We start from the raw sequence: 23,331 nt of genomic DNA, 5'->3' as shown, positions 1-23,331 counted from the left end.
CTCTGCACTAATGGGCACAGACTACAAAGCCATAAGGGCCCACAGAGCCATCTAGGGCTGCGATTCTAACAGGGGTAGGACGTCAAAATCAGCTGAGGAGTCTAGACACTACCCTGGACCTACTGAGGTGGGATCTCCACAGGTGGAACCCAGAGCCCTTGAATAGATACAATTTCCCTGGATGAGATCACCCGCGTATCCCTGGGTAAGAACCACGGATGAACTCCTACTCCCCAACTTGACATAACAGGGACTGAGGGGCCAGAGAAATTACAGGTCTTTTCAAGGTCACACAGTCTGTCGATGGCAGCCCAGGATAAGAGCACAGGTCTCCTACCTCCCTGTCCTCTTTTCTGTCCACTCTGCCACAAGACCCAGGAGCCCACAGGCTCCCATGCAGTGGAGATCTCAGCCTAGTTCAGAGCTAACGTAAGTAGAAACAAAGCAAGAGATACACAGAGAAAATTTCTAAAGTTCCTTTATTAGTTTCGAAAACAACCTCCCTTCTTTACCCTTCAGTTTAGTCCTGGCCTAGAGACAGGAAGGCTTTTCTCTCCGGCCTCTTGTGTAAGAAAGGGAACAACATTAACACTTCCCATTAGATCTCTGTCTCCAGACATCCATTAGGGGCAGACTGGGTCAGGACTGGAGCTTCACGGCATTGAGAACACGTGGGATCTGTCTCTGAGCCCCACTCAGCTTGCAACCTTTTCCTCCATCCTCCCTGAGACAGCCGCTCCTGCCCTGGGGGGGCTCTGCCTCCACCTCCCAGCTCAGGTCGCCTGCAGTAGTCACGGGCTGCTTGTAGCCTGATTTCCAGTCTGCTTCTCAAAGGGGGAAGTGCCACCCATGGCCCCCGTTGGTTCCGGCGTGGATCCTCAAGAGCTCACCATGTCCCAGTGCTGGCTCATGAGTGAGGACTCGCACGGGTTGACCACGACTTCCCTGCTATTCTCAGTGCCATCACCAAACATGTCTGTGTCTAGGCAGAGGTGGGACGCCATGTGCTCGATGCGGGAGCCAGTCTTGGTCCATTGCTGAGAACATGGAGAGGAGACAGGATGAACCAGGATTCTCTGGCTAAGGCCCGGGTTCTACCAATAATATCAGGAGTTCCAGTGGAATCAGAAATGTTTCAGCACATGGCTAGGGTCACCTCAAGACTTGACTTCACAGTCTCAGAGAGAAATTAAACTGCAACTAATTGCTTTGCTACGTATTGTTGTTTTTGTTTTCTTTTTCTTTTCCATCAGATAAAAAAAAGTAAAAGCAAAATCAATATGTTTGCTCGGAAAACTCATTAGAAGGGAATAACCTTCCAAGCAATAGGCCAGAAAATGTGAAGCGAGTTAGTCACAAGAGCAACCAAAGAAATGATCCGTACTTGGTGTCTGCGTGGTCATGAAGATGCGGGAGCAAGCCGGGGGATGGCTACGCGGGAGGGTTCAGGGGGTAGGTGGGGCTCCTAGGCAACATGCAAATCTCTGCTTCTGTCATCATCACTCTGGGGGGCGCACGCAGAAAGGAGGGTCTCATACCGCTGCTTCCTAGACATCACCTCACATGACAAGGAGGGAGGGGATGGACACCTATTGGGGAACCACCACTGACCAACTACCATGGACCGTCTCAGTCCATTTCTCTAAACAGCTACCCCATGTGGGGGGTATGATCAACTCCACTTTATAGAAGAGCAAACAAGCTCAGAGAGATCTAGTCACCTGTCACGAGCCACACAGCCAGCAATACATAACATGGCATTTGGATCTCAGTCCCCCTAGTGCCAGTACCCAACTGGCAAGGAACTGAGTGGAGCCAACACCTTGCTGCTAGAGGAACTGGGCATGTGGTGTACCCAGAGTGCCAGGAACTTGGTGGACATCCAGCTAGAGCCCAAGGCCCCGAAAGGCAAAGGTCTGAGCCTTGCTCATCCTTGTGACCCTGAAGGCTTTGTCCCAATCCTCTCCTGCTCTGGGATCCCAGGTGGGCATCGGAGTAAGACAGGATAGTACAAGACGCACATGCACGCAGGGGTCCTAGGAGGTCAATGGGTTTTCATGTGACAAGCTGACCACTGGTGCTGGCACCACAAGTGGTATCAAGGACAGCACTCTGTCCCTCTCCTGACCGTAAGGACCTCTTCCTTATCAACCCTTCCTCTTCTATAGTTTCTCCCTTTTCCTGCACACAGGACTTACACTGACACAGGCAGTCACATTACAAAGGCGGCCCCTCCCCAGGGCAGACTCCCTGTGCACTTACCTGCTTGTCATCTCCATTCTTGCAAAGGGCAAGAACCACTGGGGCGCCAGGGAAAATGGTGGTGACTGACAGGCACAGCTCCTCCTGGATGATCTGCTGGGTGTATGTGAAGGCCCAGATCTGGAGAGGAAGAGGCCAGGAAGGGTCCTATTAGGATCCTTGGAGGTCACCAACGTGGGATATCACTGTGCCCATGTGTGGGAAAAGGTGTGTGTGGGGGTGCTACAGGAATCCACTGTCACCAAGGTCACCTTGGAAATTGCTACTGAAGAGCCAGAGACTCGTAGATCATGCCCCAGCTGCAGTCTCAGTCCCCACACTCCATAGAGGGGACTGTCCTGGGGCCCGCAGGCCGCCTCAGGGAGGCCTAAACAACACCCCAGCCGTGCTGCGTGGTGTCCAGTTTTTGTTTGGATCGATGTCTGTTCCCTGCACTTGACATTTCTAGCAGCTACCTGGCAGGCCACTCTTTCTCCCCACCACCAGCTATCTTTAGAATGTCCCTTCTTCTTTGAAAAGGAGTCTAAATTGGTGTCCTGAGAACATGAGAGTTATGACAAGAGGCAGATGGTAGGACAAAAGGAACGGAGTGCTCCGAGGCAGGGAGTGGAAGAGAGACGAGGCAAAGAGGAAAGTCATGAGAAATAAATTATTCCAAGAGGGTGCATGCACTCCAGCACTCCAGCAGAATACATCATTTGGGCCCGGAGCTCCTGAAGGGAGAGAAGCTGAGAAACCAGACGGACAAGCTGAGTTCTGGTGACAGAAGGAAAAGGGGCTTTCTGTGAGGTTCATTATGAGGAATGTGCCCGAGATCAGACAGCAACTAACTGCGGAAGAAGCCACACACTTCCCAGTTCTTACATCAGGGGGCGAAAATGCTGACATAATAATGTCAAATTGTGAACCTCCAAGAGGTTTTGCCCAGGCTGAAAAATAGGAATATCTGCCCATTGCCTTCATCATGGGACAAAGAGGATGATTCCCGAATTGGATGCCCTGAGAGAAGCTGCAGAGAGGACCCCATTAAGGTCTGGATCCCTTCTCTTCCACTTTACCTCTGCCTACCAGGTGACCCTCAGCCTCTGGACCAGGCCCTTCCTCTGCTACTTCTCCTTGGCCCAAGAATGACAAAAGGGCAAAAGGGCCCCTTAGCTGCCTAGCCCCTGCTCTAGCCCCATGTGTTCTGTGAACTGACACAGTGTTCACCTGTCCCTTGCTTTGCACCTTCTCTAACTCCTGGTAGCCACCTCCTGGCCTGGTCCTCTCCTGACCTCCACTGTCTGTCTATGTCTTTCTGCGACTTGGCCTGTTCCTTCTCCTTTCCCACCGGTTCGGGTCATTTTGCTGTCCCCATTGGACCACCTGGATGCTGACTGCTGCCTTTTCTGATCTGGGACCTTCCTGTCCCTCACACCTGGATGGGGCCACCAGCCCAGTGGGAACCTCTGTTTCTAAGGGTTGGGTCCTGCCTGTGGATTCCTTTGTCCCTTTTTACCTTTTCAAATTGCTGGTGTTAGGAGAATACTTAGACCAGAAAGTACTCCCTGAGCAGTAGATGGAAAGATAGATGAAAAAAGACTGGTTGGGACTTGAGAATTCGTAAAGCCTGGGATGGGTACATGGGGGTTCCTTATACTCTTCCATCTATGTCTATATCTATATACATTTGAAATTTTTTACTGTGAATAATTGTAAGACGTACTCCCTGGGACATATCAAGTTCTCCTCTGGCTTTGTGAATGTCGCTGTTCTACACAGATCGTTTGCCTTCCTCCAGAATAAGCTGAAAAGGCCAAGATGTCTGTACGCACAGAGGCGATACAAAACCAGGATGATATGGCTAATAATGGCTAACATTTGTGGAGAACTCATTGTGCGCTAGATGCTGCTCTGGGAGCTTTACATAGATTAATTTAACCTTCATGAAAATCCTATTAGGTAGGTATTAATATTATCCCCATTTTTCAGATGGTAAAAGTAAGGCTCAGAGACGTTATCCAGAGTCATGTACTAGTAAGTGCCAACTCTATCAGCTCTGCTATTGCTGCGGCTGCCAGAGTCATGGTGAGATCCACACACATCTGAAATCAGGCTCGGGCCGTTTGGGTGGGGGATTCTGGGGTCTTAGATGTCTGGCGTGAAAGAGCAGCAGAGGGTGGCAGCCAAGAGGTGAGTTTTGCTTCCAACAGGCCACTCACTGTCCAGGTGCTGCCAGGCACAGGGGTGTCATTACTGAAAAGAGACTATCAGACTCTGTCTGTCCTCTGGCTCTGATGCTGGCTCTCGTCCCTGCTCCACCTCCAGCCCCATCCGTCCTTCACCCTGCCTTACCTCCCTGTCTCTGCTTGCGTGTCAACCTCAGAAGCAAAATGTTTAATCTGGGTGTGTATTGAAGATGTCAGCAAACTGATACCTTGGGTGGAAGGCAAGAGAAACACATCATCAATTGGTAAACGTGTGAAGCCCAAGAAACCTCCAGGTTAACAAGTTTCCTCTTAATTTTACTGGATTCTCTAGAAGAATATATGTGAAAGCAGAAGGAAGACAGTGTGGCTGCCGAGGTTTGAGGCCAGCTGGTGGCCCCTCAGCTCAGACCCCATCTCACCAAGGAGGTTCCACGTTCACAGTCAAGCCCAGGGTCTGCTCCTGGCATTGCCCAGAGTAACCACTGACCTCAGTCTCCCCTTCCATAAAACTGTACCTACCTCCCAGGGTCCTATGAGGATTAAATAGACAGCGAATGTGATGCACCTAGAACCCAAGCATCCCTTATAAATGAGGTCTTTGGCCATCTAACCACAGCAGAGCCCCAGTGCTGCCTTGCACTCTGTTTCTTCTCTCTTGTTTACTATTCCCCACACGGAAGAATTTTTGAACAGGAAATTCACCACCATCAGCAAATGCTGTGGGCTTGTGTTAATGAAAGCACAGCCCCCTAACTTCTCCCATGTGTGAGTGCTTCTCTATTCTCACCCAGCCACTTCTCACGTGTCATAAAATACTATTCATGGAGACGCTACGCCAGGGGCTACGCACTGGGCTGTGGGCTCCACATGCATCATCTCGTTTAATCTTCAAACAACCCCATGAACCATGTCCTGTTATTACCCCCCGTTTCACAGATGGCATAGGTGAGGCTTAGAGAAGTTGACCAACGCTACCCAGGTCACACACACAAGTAATGCCCGAGCGGGGTTCAGCCACAGGCCTGCTGCCTCCAGAGACCAAGCCCTTAAAATGAGGAGAGGGTTTCTCAACCTCAGCACTATTGATGCTTTGTGCCAGATAATTCTTTGTTGTGGAGACTGTCCTGTGCATTGTAGGGTGTTTAGCAGCTTCGCTGGCCCACCCACTAGGTGCCAGTAACGTGCCCTCAACCTAGTCATAATAATCAAAACATGTCTCCAGACACTGCTGTTATAGACGACCCCTGGGTAGGTGGATGGGGGCAAAATCCCCCCCATCCCCCAGTTGAGAACGGCTGCCCTAGGCTGATGATGGCTTCTTGCCTCCTAGAGGTGGCCCTGGACCATTCCAAGATCAGCCCATGTGCCCCCCAACTCATCTTCATGCCTGCCTCTCTCAGAATGTTGCTTCTTCCGTTATCTCCTCTTAAGAAAACCTTTGTCTCTGCTTCTCCATGCAGTGCAAGACAGCAAGCCCCCGGCTGGGTGCCATGGCTCATTTCATCCCAGCCTTCACAGCTGTGGCCAGATGTGCATTTACTACAGAGAAGTCTGCTGCCCCCACTGCCAGGCAGTCCCTTCTCCCACTGCAGTGGCTGTCGACAGAGACTTCCTCTCAGCACAGAAGGCGGCTGCAAGGCTGTCCGGCCTGGATCATCTCATCCTTATCACCAATTCCCCTTTTCCAGGAGAGGAGCCCCTCCTCCTCAGCACCTAACCAGCCTGTCCCGAGGCGGGGGATGGGGTGGATGGGGGAAGGCGGTGAGGCCATCCTCACCACCTCCAGGATGGCCTCTGGGCTTCCTTCCATGGGTGCCTGTGTGCATTAGGGGTAGGGACTGTGACTTGGCCAGTCCCCAAATGGACTCATCAACAGACACCCCGGTGTTCACCAATGAAGCCAGGCCAGTCTCAGCAGCCACTGCTGCCTTCCTGAATCCATTTCTGACTCCAGGATTCATTTAATAAACCCATTCATCACCAGCCATTCTGGGAAGTCTGACAGGCTGCAGAGTGGGAATCGGAAAACCCCTCCTTCCTCCCTGCAGCCCCCTCCTGTCTTCTGCTTCCCTCTCCTCTCTCCTCCCCTGCAGATGTGGCCAGAGAGCTATGTTCCGCTGGGAAATTGTGAGGCGGAATTACTGCGATGCCAGTAAAGCAGCAGCTAATAGAGGGTCCACTTAGCGGAAGGGCTTCGATCCTTGCCTTGCTGTGCGCATTCTCCCCTGGGGGGTCTTGAGGTGGTTTCCTCAGGCCCCCGCCTCAGGGGTGTACCCTGTGCATTCCTTCCCAAAAGGCATTTGTGGAGGGGGTGCCTCCGATATCAAAAAATCCACTCCTCCCACCTGCCCGCATGCCATCTGTAGCATTTGCAGTTTTTGAAGCCCCGAAGAATTAAAAAAGAAATGCCAGAAGGGGTTATCAGAAATTATGGTGTGTTTTCAGTTTTTATGTTGAATCAGTAATGCTTTTAACATAAAAAGCCAGTGTATCGTGGTGATCATAAGATAATTGCAGGGTTGATTGTTAAAATGCGAAGGCCTGGTTCACTGCAAGGTGTGTGATGGTATATAACGGAACACATCAGTGACTATATGTTTAGCCTCATCTCCAGACAATGGCAGAAGTCTGAAGTGGAGGCCAGTGTGGTTGGGCCTGGACAAATAGCTCCCTGGCAGCCCTGCCCTTGACGTGGGTCCTGGGCCCTTCTCTCCTTTCCCAACAGTGCAAGGAATTCTCTGGGCCAACACCCAGGATCTGCTCCCACCTTCTAGATCACACTCCAGATGTGACCTAGGACCCCAGAATCCCCCATCCAAATGGCCCGAGCCTGATTTCAGATGTGTGTGGAGCTCACCGCTGGGTCTGTCCTCCCGAGGTGGTCTGTGTTCCTAGCACACACTTAGGCCCAAGGCGGACAGTTTAGAGGGGCGTGACTAAGCTTGGAGTTCATGGTGGAGGACAGAGCAGGGGTGGGAAGAAAAGGAGAGCAGCCCAGGCTAGAAGCCAGCACCATGTGCGTCCCCTGGCCTGGTGTGGAGTCCGCCGAGTATGGGCCTCCACTCCTACTGCTGCCCCCGTTCCCATCAATGCTAGGGAAGGGGCCTCCTCTCTGGTCTGCTCCGTCCCCATTCCCAACATGGGGTGTGGCCTTTGTTTCCCTCCTCATAGGGGTTGCCACTGGGAACTGGCCAAGAAGAAGAACTCTTGCCAGCTCTGTCTAGTCAAAATGGAGTGAACGTACAGTTTTAATATTTACAGCCTGGAAGAGCATCTGAGGGAGAGACATCTCCTGTGACTGAACTTGAATAAAAGGGCCCCAGAACCAGCCATGACTCTGGCAGCAGCAGCAATAGCAGAGCTATGGCGTGGCAGCCGGATTTTCCAAATCCTGCCTTCATCACCTACTAGTCTATAACCTTGGATAATCTCTCCAGGACTCGTTTTCATCATCTGTAAAGTGAGAATAATAGCAATATAGTAGTCCCCTTTATCCACAGAGAATGTGTCCCAGGACCCCCGGTGGATGCCTGAAACTGCGGAGAGTACCGAACCCTATACACATTTTTTCCTATACATACACAGCTTTTCACTTAAAGGAAGCACCTTAGGCTTCCCTTTGGCATATCCGAATTGCCAGAATCATTACTCTTGTGCTTTGAGCCTGTTATTAAGTAAACAAAGGGTCACATGACCACAAGCACTAGCATAGCGGGACAGTCAATCTGATAATCGAGACAGGCTACTAAGTGACTAACTCTGACTAACGCGTGGGGAGAATATACATGCTGGACAAAAGGATGATTCGTGCCCCTTTGGGGGGGGGGGGTGGCCCGAGATTTCATCATGCCCCCTTTGTGTCCTGCTGGTGCAAAGAGATGGTTCTTGGAAACATCTCGGCCAGCTGGAGGCTGATGGTGAGACACTTCAAATGTGAGGCCAAGAATGTGATTTCTGTGGTAGACAATAGGGAGTCATTGAAGGCTGTCTCGAGATGGGGAGCAATGGTTTGATGTTCACATGCCAGATGGGGGGAGGGAGGAGGGACAACGACTGAGGGCTATGGCCGTAATCTAACATAATGGTTCCCAACTGGGGCAGTTTTGTGCCCCAAGGGCATTTGGTAAAGCCTGGGCAAAGTTTGATTGTCATGGCTGGTGTGTATGGGGTGCTACTGGCACCCGTCAGGCAGAGGCGTGGGATGCTGCTGAACAACCTACAGAGCACAGGACAAGCTGACCACAAAGAATTATCCAGCCCAAAATGTCAACAGTGCTGATGTTCAGGAAGGCTGACCAGGCCTGAAGAAGTGAACGCAGGGTCCAAGAAGAGCTTTCCTGAAGGAAGAAGGGATGGGACTTGCAGAAACAGGGGCGCAGGGGAAAGAAGAGCACAACAGATGTGCAGGGCTGGAATCACAGAGCCTTCTCATCTCTCAGGACGCAGCTCATTTTCAGGTCCTCTGGGAAGAAGTCCCTGATCCTCGTGCATAAGTTCAATACCATCTCTCAGTGCTTCTATAATGCCCTAGACAAAACCCTGTCCAGGACAGAATTTATATCAGAATGGCTGCTGCCTGCTTATTTCTGCATTAGATCCCCTGAGGGACCATGGAGGCCCGCGACCTAGCCTTTCACCTCGGCATCTTCACAGTTAGTAGAGAACAGAGACATTTGTTGAGTGAAAGAATGAATTCATGAATGGATGGATGAAGATACAAAATTTGTGAATCAATGAGACAGAAGAGGTTGCCAAAACTGGACGCATGGATAAAATCTCTAAGAAACCATTTATAGGGAAAAGAACAGTGACCTGAGAACCTCAGTGAAAACTCAACGTAAGGGTCTAAGAGTTGGGGAGAGGAACCAGCGAAGAAAATAGAAAGAATGGAATTGCAGGAGAATCAACATCATGCAGTACCACCAGAGCCAGGAGGGAAGTTATGAGATGGATGTATTACAACGCATCCAGCAGGCCAAACGTTATAGAGATTGAGGCTGGCTGGGAATTTGTCAGTGACTTAAACAAACGGTTCTATCCTCAGAGGGGAGAACACAGAACAAGGGGGAGCTATGTTGACAAATCAACTAAGGCACAAGGAAACCTTTCTGAGAAGGGGCGCCATGGTTCCTCCAGACCTGGGGGAAGCAGGAGAGTGCAGAGGTGGAGCCCACAAGCCTGCTGAGGGCAGGACAGGGAGGAATAAGAGCCCTGCCCAGAGATGGGCGCAGCAGACGATGTCATGGTTTTACCCAATCTGATGTCACTACCTCGAGGTCAGGGTTAAACCAGCGGGGAGATTCACAGAACAGGAATTTCATTTTGGAGCAGCATCACCCAGCGGCATGCTCTTCTCTTTGCATTTCATATTTGGGAGGTAGCTGTCCTACCTGCCCTGCCTGACCCAGCTCACAGCGAATGGACACCGATGCTGGACTCAAAAACTGCTAATTTAATGGCAATTTCCTATAGGCACAATGATGCCTGGTAAGACGTCTTTCAGAGAATTTCCATGCATTTGGAAACCCGGCAGAGTGAACCCAGTCCCAGTGTGAGGGAATCATGCTTCTCTTGCTCTGCTGCTGAGATCTGGGTATAACTGGATTTGGTGTCATATAAAAGCCAGGTGACAGAGGCTGAGCCCATGCACACGTCTGTGACTCTCCAGCCAGTTACTTACCTGGGACTTTGTATCCTCGCCTTTGATCTTGACACAAGGTCTTAACTTGAGGCTGGAGATCTCTTGGTTCTTCTGCCTTTCAGATTCCAGACACTTCTGCCTCTGTCGGATATTGCCCTTCTGGATGGAGGAATCCTGGGGGATTCTAGAGGAAAGCCATAGGAGAAATGAGAATCCCCTAGTCTTTTGGAGCAGCTGGTGTGGTGGGGCAGTGTTTTGAGAATGGCAGGGGCATTTCTCTCTGGACTGTGTTACAATAACTTGCTCTGCTCTAGAAAGGCGATATCCCTAGGAACAAGGCAGCAAAGAAAAACCCAGGATCCACAGGGTAGATGGAACCTGGAATGGAGTCAGATCACACATCCATGTCCTCAGGTCACACCCAGAGGCTCAGGCCCCAGCCATCGAGAAACACTGCTACTGGCTAACCGCAATCCCTCATGTAACTCTTCTGCAGGTTTCAGGGATAAGGGGAAGCCAACTGGTCTTCTCAGACCTCTATATACTTAAAAATCCTCACCTAGTTGGCTATAGGCTGTCCCCTCTCCCTACAGCCACCAACGGCTCAAATAGGAGGGCAGATACCTGAGTTCTGGATAGACATTCTCCAGGTACCACTTGAAGCTCTGGCAATGCAGATTCTTCCTCAGGTGCAATCTGCTCTCAATGCTGGGGACAGACACAAGGACAAAACATAGCTGTGTCAGAGACACGCACCAGCCTGGGAAGCACAACATACAACCTCTGCCCACATCTCTCTGGAGGGTGCTGGAGAAATTAACCAAGAGAGATTTCTAGAGCTCCAGACAGAGCTGTGGGAACACTTAGCCAAATCTCACAATGGTGCGGTAATAACACCAGGACTTGGGCTTTTAGTTGAAAATGGATTTTGGGGTGTTTTCACTTTTCATTGAAAACAAGGCTCCAAGATCACCCAGTGTGCTATTAATAATTCATGTCGGGGCTCTGAGTCTACCGACTCACAAATCCCTCTGGATTCTGCAGTTGAAATACCACTCCTGACCACCCCAGCCTCAAGGAATCCTCTTTGGCTGGTTCTGGGGTCTGGTCATGAATTTCTTCATCAAATATGTATTGAACACCTACTATGTGCCAGGCATTGTGCCTAATGTGGGATATAATGAGCTTTCAAGCAATAGAGAACAGTAATGAAACAAGCAATCACAACCTTATGTGGATGTGGGATGGGCACGTGGGAGCTGCAGGGGCCACTCAGAGGGGTACCCATGCTTGTCGGGTCAGTGGTGCTCAAGGCGGTAATGTTGAAGGAAAGGTGGATGTCATCTAGACAAACCAGAAAGTGGGTGAGGCAGGGGAATAGCATAGAGAGAGTAGAACACGTGAAGAAGTGAGAGAGTTCTGTTGACAGGAGCAGCACTGTGTGAGGTTAACATGAGCACGTGCAAATGTATGTGTGTGGGGAGGTGGAAGAGGGGAAATGAGTGGGACGACAGATGAAGATAGACCACATAGGGTCTTGTGAGGCGAGGCTCTGTGTAATTGATGGTTTCTAAGCAGAGCATGCCGTGGTGATGTTTGCACTTTAAGAGCATCTTACTGATGGTGAATTGGTCTGATGGGGAAAAGCTGGAGACAGGAAGAGCAGTTACGAGGCAGCTGTAGAAACCTAGGTGATCATGCTTTCAGGTAGAAAATGGGGGTGGGAATGGAGAGAAGTGACAGGTTCAAGTCCCCCCACTTCTCTCCATCTGGACAGCACACCTCCTTCTATCCCCTAAGACTGTACCGGGCATTCTCATGGCACCAAGACTTCTTCTTGAGCACTAACCACATCTCCTCACCAAACTCTAAGCTCCCCGGGACAGGAATGACATTTTTTTTTCCACCTATGCAAAGCGTGGAGACAGGGAGAGCAGTTACGAGGCAGCTGTAACTGCTGAATGCTGAGTGTTAAGGACCTGGGTCCTCAGTGCATGAATGTGTCATCAGGGTGTGGTGATTGGAAGTGAGGGGAGAGGAAGAGGGGAGGAGTCAAGGTTGACACCCATATTTCTGCCTTGGGCAACAGGATGCAAGAAGAATGTTCACTGAGATGGGGAATATGGGATGACGAGCAAGTTTAGGCGCAAAGTGGAGGGGTTGGAGGAGCCTGGGAGAATCCAGGCAGAAATGTCCAGTCGATACTCGGCTATAAGGGACTGGAGCTCAGGAGAGAGGCCCAGGTTGGAGACAGAGACGCGAGTATCTGCAGCACAGAAGCGGTGGTTGATGCCAGGGAGAATGTGCAGGAAGAAGGCTTACGGCAGACCCTGGGGGAAGACCAGCATATATGGGTGGAAAGAGGAAACTGAGGCTGCACACCGGACCAAGAAGGGTGGAGCCTGAGCAGCAGGACAAAAGCAGGACAGTAGTTAGGGAAACCCAGAGATGAGAAGCATACGGTAACGGGGGAGAGGTGGGAGAAGACTAGACTGATGGGGTGACACAGAGAACGCCACGGGTGAGCCAGGTAGAAGCAGTCCCAGCGGATGGGGCCACACGGCCTCGGATAACAAAGGAGGAACTGCAGACAGCGAATGCAGGCTGCTGTTTCCCAAAGCTTGGCTCTGAAGGAGAGAGGACATGAGTAACGAGCAAAGCTGGAGCGAAGGAGTTTTTGTCGTTTTCTTTCCTCCTCTTCCTTTTTTTTATTTTAAGGTGTAAGACACTGAATACGTTCAAGTGCTGATGGGAACCACGCCACAGAGAAGACAGACGAGTGATCAGGGATAGAGTGGAGACACGGCAGGGCAAAGTCCTCTAGAACCTTGGTTCCCACACTGTCTGCACATTAGAATCACCTGAGGGAGGGGTCTTTTAAAATTCTACAGCCCAGGCCACACCCCAAACTGTATCAACTCTGGGAGTGGAACAGAGGCACCAGTAGGTGTTGAAGCTCCCGAGGTGACTGTGATGGAGGAACCATCGCCCTGGAACCTTGCTGTTTGAATGAGGCCCTTGGACCAACAGTATGTGCTCACCTGAGAGCTCGTTAGAAATGCAGCCCTACTGAACCAGCATGCACATTTTAACAAGCTCCCTGCGAGATCTGTGTGCACATTAAAGTTTGAGAAGCCCTGAGCCAGGAGGCAGGAGATGAATCCAGGCAGTGGGAACTCGATCAATGTTGATTTATGAATGAATGCAGAAATAAAAAGTGCCGCTAGAGTACAGGTGGAGGGCTGGCCTGTCACAGCAGGAGGCACACCTCGTCCTTCGAGATGAAAGAGACAGAGAAGGATGGCGCAGATACAGTGACGTTTATAGGTTGGTTTGTCTTGGGAAGTTGAGGCCATCTATTTCATCTATAAAACAGAAGGTGTCATCTGCTGTGAGTGAAAGAAAGGGGGGGTGGACTCAGCAGCTGGGGAGAGTAGAAAAGGTTTAAATGGAGAACGCTGGCCAGGAAAGGTGGCAGGACCAGTAGGCATACGGAGGGCCTCCCTGAGCGATGGCTACCGAGTGCTGGCAGTACCAGCTCGTATTATATGTCCTAGGACCATTCGGCAGCAAGAGTGCAAGGGGAGAAAAAAGTACAGAATCAGGTTCATCCAGGATTGAGAAAACTTTGCCTGCGGGTGTTGATGGATACACAGCAGGACAAAGGACCTCAGGACATCTTTTAAGCACTCTCTTTAAGCAAGAGAATAGAATCCAAGCTGGAGAGGGAAGGAAGTGAAGAAAGGGGTGGATGAGGTCTAAGACAAACGCCTTAGGAGGCTCTGAGAGAGCTGGAGGAACAGCCTGGGTTAATAATTTCAGAGGTGCAAATCATTTTGGCGGGGTCCAATTTAATCCTCCTGAACAGAGATGGGCTTGGCCTATGAGGTGTAGGCTGCAAAATCCCATCTGCTCCTCCGCCTTAGTCTGACTGAGTGACATTAGTTGGCAAAAAGCCAATACTGCCACCCCCCACCCCCCACCAAAGACAGATAACATAAATGAAGTTGCCCGTTTTTCCCTTCCCAAATCAGCTTCGGGTTGGGGAATGCAGCATCATATAGTTTTAGAATCAGACAGGTTTGAGCCTCATCCCCCTCTGAGAGTGGTATGATCCAGGCAAGTACCTTAACCTGGAGAAGGCTCACTCATCTCATCTGTAAAACAGGGGTAATTACACCCACATCTTAGAGCTTGGGGAGGACTAATGAGGTATCTTCTGTAATGGTATCTGGCACTTAATTCTTTTCCCTGTCCTCTTCTACCCCCATGAAGCTGCAGCATTGCTGTATGGGACAGTTAAATGGTTACGTTCCTTGTAGGAAGGAGAATTTAAACCCGGGTGACTGAGAAGTAGGAGGAGGGCAGTCAGACCTGGAGGCACTAAGGCTGTTTAGTTCCACATCCTACCTTTGTAAAAAACTGGAAATATTGGTCCCTTGAACAAGGACAACCCCACCCATTGAGCTGGTGGTCTGGGTTGCCAGATCGTCATTCCACAAGAGCTGCCTAAAGTCCTTCATGCCCAGAACTGGGCAGGAGCAAGAGGGACATGCAAGGAGAACAGCTGTAGCCTGGGGCTTGGCGGGGCTTAGCAGCTCAGGAGACCAGCTAAGCGGACAGGCCTGCCAGGACCGTTTTGCCTTGGGCCTATGAGCCGGGGCTTTCCTTGCCTTTCTGCACAAATCAACCGGCAGGGTCACTTACTTTCCAAAGGGCCTCTCCAGGGCGAATGGCCGGGCAGCATAATAGTACTGCTTGTATTCATCCATCCACACTTCAGCCGTCCGCTTGGTGTTCCTAGGGGGAAAAGGGAGTTTCAGTGAGGGGCTATCGAAGAGGACCTGCGATGTATCCAGTTAAAATACACACCGGTGGGCTAGCTGGCAGCATTAACCAGGTGGCCCAGTAATACTGCTGAGCTCCACTAAATCCCACCCAATCTCCAAAGACGCCTTCCCCAAGACACAGGATTTTAGTAGTAATGACAAACTCTTCCCCAAAAGGTACGCACCAGAAAAATTACCCAGAAATTGAACTTCTGTGACTCTCAAAAAAAAAGAAACGAAGAAATCATGGGGAGAAAAGTGCCAGGAGAGCCTGGGGCATCCATATGGTGCCAGGAACCAAGAGGAGAGAGCAAGGCCTACGTTCGCCATCTTGCCTCAGGCTGTCCACGGGCTCCTGCTCCAGGTGGTTCCCCTTTACACAGCAACAGGATGAGGTCCCAGCTCTCCAAGAGGAAAGCCAATCACACACGGTTTTCCAGTAGCCCAAGCAACTAGCTTGGAGCAGGTGGACAGAATTCAGTAATCAAGCCATCTCTGTTAGACGTTTAGCCACACTTAAGTTTTGTATTTTTTTTTTTTTTTCCAGTCAGGTATTTGCTCTGAGTCTGACCCCAAAGGTTGCAGAAAAAAGGTAGACACTGAGATTGTCACTGATTCAGCAGTCAGGGAGGCAGAGACAGCAGGAAGAGCCCCAGAATAGAGAAATAATATATTGGAAAACAGCCAGGAGCCAGGTGCAGTGTGGGAGCAGACTATGCTGAGGCCCTTGGACGTGAACTCGGGGTCTCACTAAAGATGGTGTGCTCCTCCAGGCATTTGATAGAAGGGCATGGCAAGCCCTTCCAAGCTGGTGGACCTGAAATGAGTTATACATATGCAGCCCAGTTCCTGGGGGACTGATGGCAGTTATTACCTTGCTGGCCCTTCCACTGGCGGACCCATCAGCAAACTGGAAGCTGCGTAGGAGACAGCTGCACCACATTTCTCTAACTATTCAATGACTCACTGGTGGCATGCGGGATGCCCACTGGCCAGGGCCCTGTCTCAAGGACAACGAATGTTCTGGAGGCCAAGGCTCTGCCCCCTTATTCCCAGGCTGGCCCCCTTCTACAGCACAGCCACACAGCTTTCCTACACCAGATGTCCCCAGCTCACCTTGCCCTTTAAAAACCTGAGCGCTGAAGCAGCCCTACCTTTGTTCCCCCTTTGTTCCTGCCTGCTGGGTCTCTCATTGCCCCACTCTTGCCCACCACTTTCCAGGATAGGTGTTAACTTTCCCATGGCTCAAACCTACACCTCCTCCCAGACTGCTATGTCAGGATGTGACCTTACCTGTTTAGACGTGTGAAAAACGGAGTACAGAAGAACACAGAGGAGGAAAGTGACACCCCAAAGGAAGAAAAAAAACAAACGAGGTGCTTAGCAATTCCCTCCTCCAAATGGACCAAATAACAGGAGAAAAAAAAGGAAAGGTGGGAATAAATGGGTGAGTGAAACTTTCAAATGAGAAAAAGACAAGAGGACTCGGGAAAAGGAGAGAAGTTGCTAGAGGAACAGTGACAAAAAGGGAAAAAGGAATGTACATGAATTATTTTTAAAGGAAAAGAGAAAGGTTGCAAGAGAAGAGATTGAGCAAAGGGTATCTGGAGGGGGGAGGCACAGGCACGTGTGCACCCCTGGGTCACTGAGTCCCTGGAATCTTGGTCCTTGCCCTGGGCAGGAGGGGAGCCCAGGTCCCCGAGCCTGCTTCAGCCTGGACTCCTTCTGTGCACCCGCCAGGCCATGGAGCAGGCATGTGCCTCTTTGCACTGTGCCTCCCCATTCCTGAAACTTCCCAAGGACCTTTTCCCTGGTGGCCCAGCCTGAAGGTGGGAGCAGTGGATCTTCTAGAACTTAGGGGCATAAAACAACTTCCCTTCCCCGATCCCAAACAACCCCAAATAGCCAGAGCCTTGAGACCTGCAGGATGGCACCGCCCAGTGACTTAAAGCCCCCAAGTGCTCATGCAGGGCCTTGTCCAGCCTGGGGGCCTGCCTAATGCTGGATGGTCAGGCCTGACCTCCCTGCTTAAGCAGAGGCCTGGAGCGTGTGACACATGGCTCCTGTCCACCCAGAAGACTCAGGCAACCTACCAGAGAACCAGCGATAGCTGCAGCCCTCTGCCACTGCCCTCCGCATGGAGCCCCTGGGACGAGCACTTACTTTATATACGTGTTGGCGTTTCCATCCGGGAAAACATATGGGTGCTTCTTCCGGAAGACATGGCCCACTCGGCTGCAGGGGACAATCTCTAGGCTGCCCCCACACATCCACACTCTGAAGGAGATTTCTGCAAGACAGCCATGCGCCCCATCATGGCTCTGCCCCCGGACAGGAGGTGGTCACAGGATGGCAGCTGTGAGGCACCAGGGAACCCCAGGTCCAAGGCAGCAGTGAGGGCCCACTGCACCCAGCCTTGGGTGCGGGGTGAAGAGCTGAGTCAACAGCCAGACTATGCAAGCCACTGGCTGGGCAACCTCAGTTTCCCCATCTGCAAACAGGGATGATAATAATTCACACTTGAGAGGGTGGTATGATTTCATATGGGAAGAGGGGCCTGCACAGAGGAGGAACACATATCTGAATCCGCACATAGAACATATGGAGGACCAGCTGCGATGCCTGAGCCTGGAAAGGAGAAGGCTTGGGGCCACGAGAGCACTGCTTTTGAACACATGGGAGGTTTCAGTGTGGAAGACACCACAGTGGCTCGGGGGAGCCCAGAGGTTTAGAACTGGGACCAAGAAGAATTCCCATTTGAAAATATGGGAGGATTTGCGGACCGTCAAGTTCCAGACGGAAGTGGCTGTCATGGAGTTAGTGAGTTTCACAGTCTGACAGGCGAGCAGACCACATGGCTGGGATGCAACAGAGATGACCAGTTCCAGGATGCCCCTGGACTATGTGTGCAGTAGAGCACCGCCCAATACCCAGACTGCAATTCTATCACTCTGCAGGGGCACCTGGATCGTACGTAGCCCTCCCAGACAGCTGGGAGCAGACATAGAATGTGCCAGAAGCTTCAAAGCTGTTGCTGGGGGTGCCTCCCTGGGTGGAGATTTTGCATACATACCCATTTCTTCATGGTTGGAGGCTGCTGCTGCTGCAGGGACACCGTGGAGGTGGGAGGGGTGGGGTAAGCAGAGGCCCAGGGATTAGGCTGGTGCATGCATTTCTCCCTGGGGCTGCTTGCGAGCAGACTTGGAGCAGTGTTTCTGCCCCAGAAGGCAGCAATGGCACACCAAGGTGGCTCCATTGTTCAGAATTGCCAGGGCATAGTGATAATAAAACTGTTAGGCAGTTTTATTATTGCTTTTAACTTCTCCAGACAGTGCAGCCCTTTACTGATGGCACCCAGGGCAGGCTGCCTTCCTGTACCCCACGGGGTATATGCCATGGGTGGGAAAAGCCAGCTTCCCATCTGGGAGTTCCTGCCTAGCCCATGCTTCTGCAGTCCAGCTCAAGTGTAAGGAGGACAGGCTGGCTCAGGAAAAATCCATGCCTGTGAGTGACTCCCCCTGGAGGGGCCGTGTGACAGCAGGCTGGGTGCCCAGGAACGGGAATGAAGATGCAAGTATTCCACTGCTTTCCCACCACATGTGTCCTTCACTCTCTCCAGCATGTTGGGTTCCACCTCCCTCAGTCTCTTCCCCATGTGTCCTCTCTCTCATCTGCTGTCCCTCCCACTTCCTACCTTCTAGCTCCCTTCATTCCAACTCCCTAAGCAGGTACCTGGACCTCTTTTTCATCCTGATCCTAACCTGCTCTCACTCACCAGTCCTCAGCCACCCTTTACCTGTCTGTCCCCCATTGTCTTCTGCCATGTGTCCCTGGAAAAGCCAGAGTTGCAGGCAAAGCTTCCTTGACCCCAAGCCCGCTGTTGCCACCTTCTCCACACCTGCCCCTCTACCTGTCCAGGTGCTATCCAGGACAGGCTATAGTTCAGTCTCAGGAGTTTCCTCAGAGTGCGAACAATGTGACTACCAGGATGAAGAAAGAACGTCTTGTGGTTGCTACCAAATGATGGAAAGAACATGGGGTGGGAGAGAAACGGGAAGAGCTTGGCTCTGGGGTCAGCCGCTCCGGGTCTGCAGTATCCGTGGGAAGCCATGCTTGGCCTTGCTAAGGCTGGGTCTCCTCATATGTCAAACAAAGATCATAAAAATACTCCACAGGATTGTTGTCGACAGGAAATCAAATTTTGAGAATAACTGAAAACTCGAAGTGTGATGGAAAGATCAGGGACAATTACGACGAGATGTTCCTCGGAAGCCAGTCTCTCTAAAACATGGACACCAATGGCATCGCCCACCTATGCCCACTTCCGACTTCCTTCTTCTGCCACAGGAGGCACTTGAAATTCATGCACTTAACATTTCAGATTTTGATTTTTCATCAAGGTCCACGGTTCACAGCGATCTGGCGTTTGCTGGGGGCACTGCTGGAACCGTGTGCCCCAGGTTGGTGTTTGCAGGAGATATGGAGCAATGAGTGAGCTTAGCCGATGGCCAACCACCACCTCTTCGCCTTGCAGTGAGTGCACTGAGGGGCTGAAGGAGTCAGTCCAGAGAATTATGTTAGTACATGTGCGAATTTAGTTTCCGGATTTCTTCTTAACAGGCCTGAGGTCTACTGTGCTCTCCAGGATCTCAAGACAGGGTCTGCTCTTGTTCCTAAAAAAGGAACACACTCTAATCCCTCAAAACTAGAGATGGAAGACTTACTTACTAGATATAACCTACAAATTTTGTGCCAGCTTTCTTCCAAAAATATGCATACATTTCAGCTATGGTCTCATCCTTTCCATGTATTCAAATGAGACATATGCCCCTCTTCATTTGCAAAGTGAACCCCTCCCTCCAAATTATGCCTCAACCCCCCTTCACGCCCCTCCCCCCCAGACACCCCTGCAACCTGCTTCTTTTCCTGTGTTCCTTTTGCCCAGCATGTTTCTTTTCCGACTCCCCTCCCCTCTGCCACAGTCATGTATAGGTCCACACCTTGGAAAATACTGTCACTTGACACGGGTCTTCTTGACATTCCTTCTGCTCTCCTGGCATTCTTCACTCCAAGGCTCTGTCTCCGAGTGTCTTTCTGACGCTGCTTCCTCATCTGAATGCAACGTTCCCTCGACAATGAGGACTCACCTCCATCCCGCCAGCCCCAGCTCTACTCTGGGCTCCAGCACCAGCGTCCAGGGCTGCCTGACACTCTGTCGTGGTGCTCAGGACACCACCAGATGCCGTGTGTCTTCTACCCCGTCAGCACGCTCTCACAGCCGGCCTCCTCTCTTCCACCTCGGACACCACTTCTCTTCCTCATTTCCTGTGTCTGGTGCTTTAGCCTAAAGCTTCCGAGTACGTGAGTTCTGCAGGCATGAGCCATGGGAGGAAAATGACCCCTTCCTTTACCTCTGGGCTGGACTTTGTTCGGTCCTCCCTCAGGTGGCAGCTTATTAGTCATCCCAACACTCTCACTCATGGTTGTGCATATTCTTCTTTCATGATGCAGAAATAGTTCTGACAGGGCAATGGACAGCAGGTAGCTGGGAACCGAAACACATCTCCCCAACTCCAAAACTCATGCTCTTCCCTGATTCCACTCTCCCTCAGTACTGAACACCCCCATCAGCCAATACAGTTGTGGATACAAAGATACTGACTTTAACATGCTCACAAACTAACAAGAGAGACAGATCTACAATCAGCAGTCACATTTCTGCCTCATGCAGTCATTCCTCCACTCTGGACGAATGTGTCTTAGTTTTCCTCCAGGTCAACCGATGCCGCAATAGGATTCTACAGCCATTAGCTGTGTAATAGGTTCTCTCCTCTGGAATCCAGGTCGCTGTCACTGAGATGATGTAAGACATGTGACCTAAAGTGCATGGCTGCGCTGCTGTCCGAGTCAGGGCAGTCTGGGTGATGCAACTCGGAGTGTCCAGATTAGCGTAATGATTCCGTAGTGTAGAGTATTTAAAACCTAGGACAAAGATTTGCCCTACCCTTATCGGCATCACTGACTTCAAGAAAACGATGTGTATCCTCCCAGGACTACAAGCCAGGCCCAGTGATTCACAGATATCCGCTGAAGCCTCTGGGAAAGACTTGTCATTCTGTGGCCCCAGGCAGTGGGGGCTCAGACATCAGAATTGCTGCAGATGGAGGTGGGAGGCAGGGGGCCCTCCAGGCACAGACCTAATCCTCACTCTCCAAATCTGCAGGTCCTGCCAAGTCATCACTTTCTTACATGAAGGAGGACGGAGCAAAATGACAATGTAGGAGGGAAAAAAAAAAAAAAAAAAAGACAATGAAGGGAGTTTGTAGGGGGTTCTGGGCGAATCAGCACCCACATAATCTCCCTGGCCCTTTGAATTCCAAGTGGGGAGATGTGTAATTATTCCGTCTTTATTAGGGGAACTATTATCTTCTCATTTTCTTTAAACTTCAGATTAATATTTGAGAGCAAATTGTCCTTTCCACCCTTCGTTTTTACCTCTTTCTATCTCCCCATCAATCCATCAGTTGCTTTACGAGTGCTTAGAAGCTGTGTACCCTTCACCAGAACCAACGTCTATCTGACACGCCCACGATGGTGGACAGGAATTCAGGGGGAAAGGGACAGCTTTCTCCCTAGGGACTAAACCCACAGCTATTCACATACCACTGGTAGGCCATTGGTCAAGGTTCTAATTTCATTTTATGGCCTGGATTCTGTGCAAAAGCAGAAAGAGCATTAGAATGGGCTCCACTCAATGCAATGCCCTCTGTTTTAAATGAAGTCGCATATATTGTCTATAGGCGTCTACTGTACACATAGTGACATTATCCAGTTTACCCTTGGTCAGGTTGAAATCTATTGAGAACAAAGGGAATAGAGTGGAAAGTGGTGGGCAGAAAGACAGAGTCACCTTGCTATTTTCACTCATAAGTCCACACATAAATGCGGTGACAGGGACCTTTCCTTTCGATAGTCTTTACGTTCTCAAGGACTCCCGAGGCAGAAAGCTGTTATTATTTTTTAATGAGTGCATGGACTCAAGTAGAGCTAATCTTACCGACCCACAAAAGACAACCTTGAATCTGGGACGATCATGGCTACATCCAGGTCCCCAACTTTTAAACAAGTAGTAACCACAGTCACACCGTGACCACCAAGGGCCATGTAATTGTGAATACCATGGTGGCACCCTTTATCTTAGCATATTCCCAATGGAAAAGGATGGTCTCTAGGGGTCTCACCTGGGCTGGGGACTTAAGCAAGCAGCCCAGACAAGGAACAGAGCAGTGGCCTGCTTTCACTTTACTCTCCATCGTGGGGAAAAGATGACTTTTCCTCAGACTTGGATGCTTCTCAGACGAGGCCATTTCCCTCATCTTGAGCCACCACGCATGGAAAGGGCGAGGCAGAAAGAGAAAGCTGAAGGGATAAACTATTCTAGCAGGTCTGACACAATGCTCCTCTAACAAATGTTGCTCCCATGAAGCCTGAAGGGGAAGCAGAGGCACTGCACGTTATCTAATTAATCTTCACAGCAGCCCCGTGATAGGGCGGTATAATTGTTTCTATTGCTGCCGTAACAAATTACCACACTAACCTGGTATGTGCATTTGGTCGGGCCTCAGCTGAGAGCCTCCGAGGCCAAAATCAACGTGTGAGCAGGATCTGTTCCTTTCTGGGGGCTCTGAAGAAGAATCTGCTTATGAGCTCACTGAGGTTGTTTGCAGAACTGAGCTCCTCACGGTTCTGGGGCTGAGGGTCCCTTTTCCTCGCTGGCTGTAGGCCAGGAACCTCCCTCAGCTACTTCCATGCTGCCCTCTCCAAACCAGCAGCAGCCAGCCCAGTCCCTCTGGCTGCCAATCTCTCTGACTTCTCCTTCTTTTCCATGTCTTCTGTCTCCAGCCAGAGAAAGTTCCTTGCTTTTAAATGGGCTATGTGACCAGACTGGGCCCCTAGATAATCCAGAATCACCTCCCAACTTCCTGGATTATATCTGCAAAGTCCCTTCTGCCATGTAAGGTATCACCCTGACAAGTTCTACGTGACAAGAAGGTGTCTGACCAAATGTTGGTCAGGCTCCCTCTTCTCGACCAAGTCTTGACCTGGGCTTCTGTCCTTGTTGGGCCTACATTACCCAGTGGCAGCAAGAATTCTGCTAAGCCGCTTTAGAGAGAATCCCCCACCCTTGATATCTAAGTACCTTGGCAAGAAGCCGGAGGTCACATTAGCATGAATCCCTCCACCCCTGATGTTCCCTGTTAATAATTTCTATCCACCCACACCCTCCCCTGCTCCTTGACTCTAAATCCCCACTTGCTCTTGTTATATTTGGAGTTGAGCCCCATCTCCCTCCTCTATTGCTGTAGTCTTGATACCTATGGCAATAGTCATGAATGAAGTCTTCCTTACC

General features: G+C 50.7%; 1 protein-coding gene across 5 annotated transcripts in view; it reads right to left on the bottom strand.

Moving 5' to 3' along the window:
* Positions 1-462: 462 nt before the first annotated feature.
* The window catches only part of GALNT14 (polypeptide N-acetylgalactosaminyltransferase 14), a 186,479-nt gene continuing 163,610 nt past the window's right edge, over positions 463-23,331 (bottom strand). For all 5 annotated transcript variants that reach the window (XM_019735395.3, XM_019735396.3, XM_088796228.1 and 2 more), the window contains 6 exons: positions 17,085-17,211; positions 14,800-14,892; positions 10,717-10,800; positions 10,132-10,276; positions 2,263-2,382; positions 463-1,037 (listed from right to left, as the gene is read on the bottom strand). In XM_019735395.3, coding sequence (XP_019590954.3) covers positions 879-1,037; positions 2,263-2,382; positions 10,132-10,276; positions 10,717-10,800; positions 14,800-14,892; positions 17,085-17,211 — 728 coding nt within the window. In that variant the 3' untranslated portion in view covers positions 463-878. The remainder of the gene's footprint in view (positions 1,038-2,262; positions 2,383-10,131; positions 10,277-10,716; positions 10,801-14,799; positions 14,893-17,084; positions 17,212-23,331) is intronic.

The sequence above is a fragment of the Rhinolophus sinicus genome, chromosome 2 (genome assembly GCF_057876585.1).
Source record: "Rhinolophus sinicus isolate RSI-liver-muscle chromosome 2, RSI-T2T, whole genome shotgun sequence".
NCBI classification, from domain to species: domain Eukaryota; kingdom Metazoa; phylum Chordata; class Mammalia; order Chiroptera; family Rhinolophidae; genus Rhinolophus; species Rhinolophus sinicus.
The sequence above is the reverse complement of the archived record's forward strand: the minus strand, read 5'-3'. Positions and strand labels throughout refer to the sequence as shown.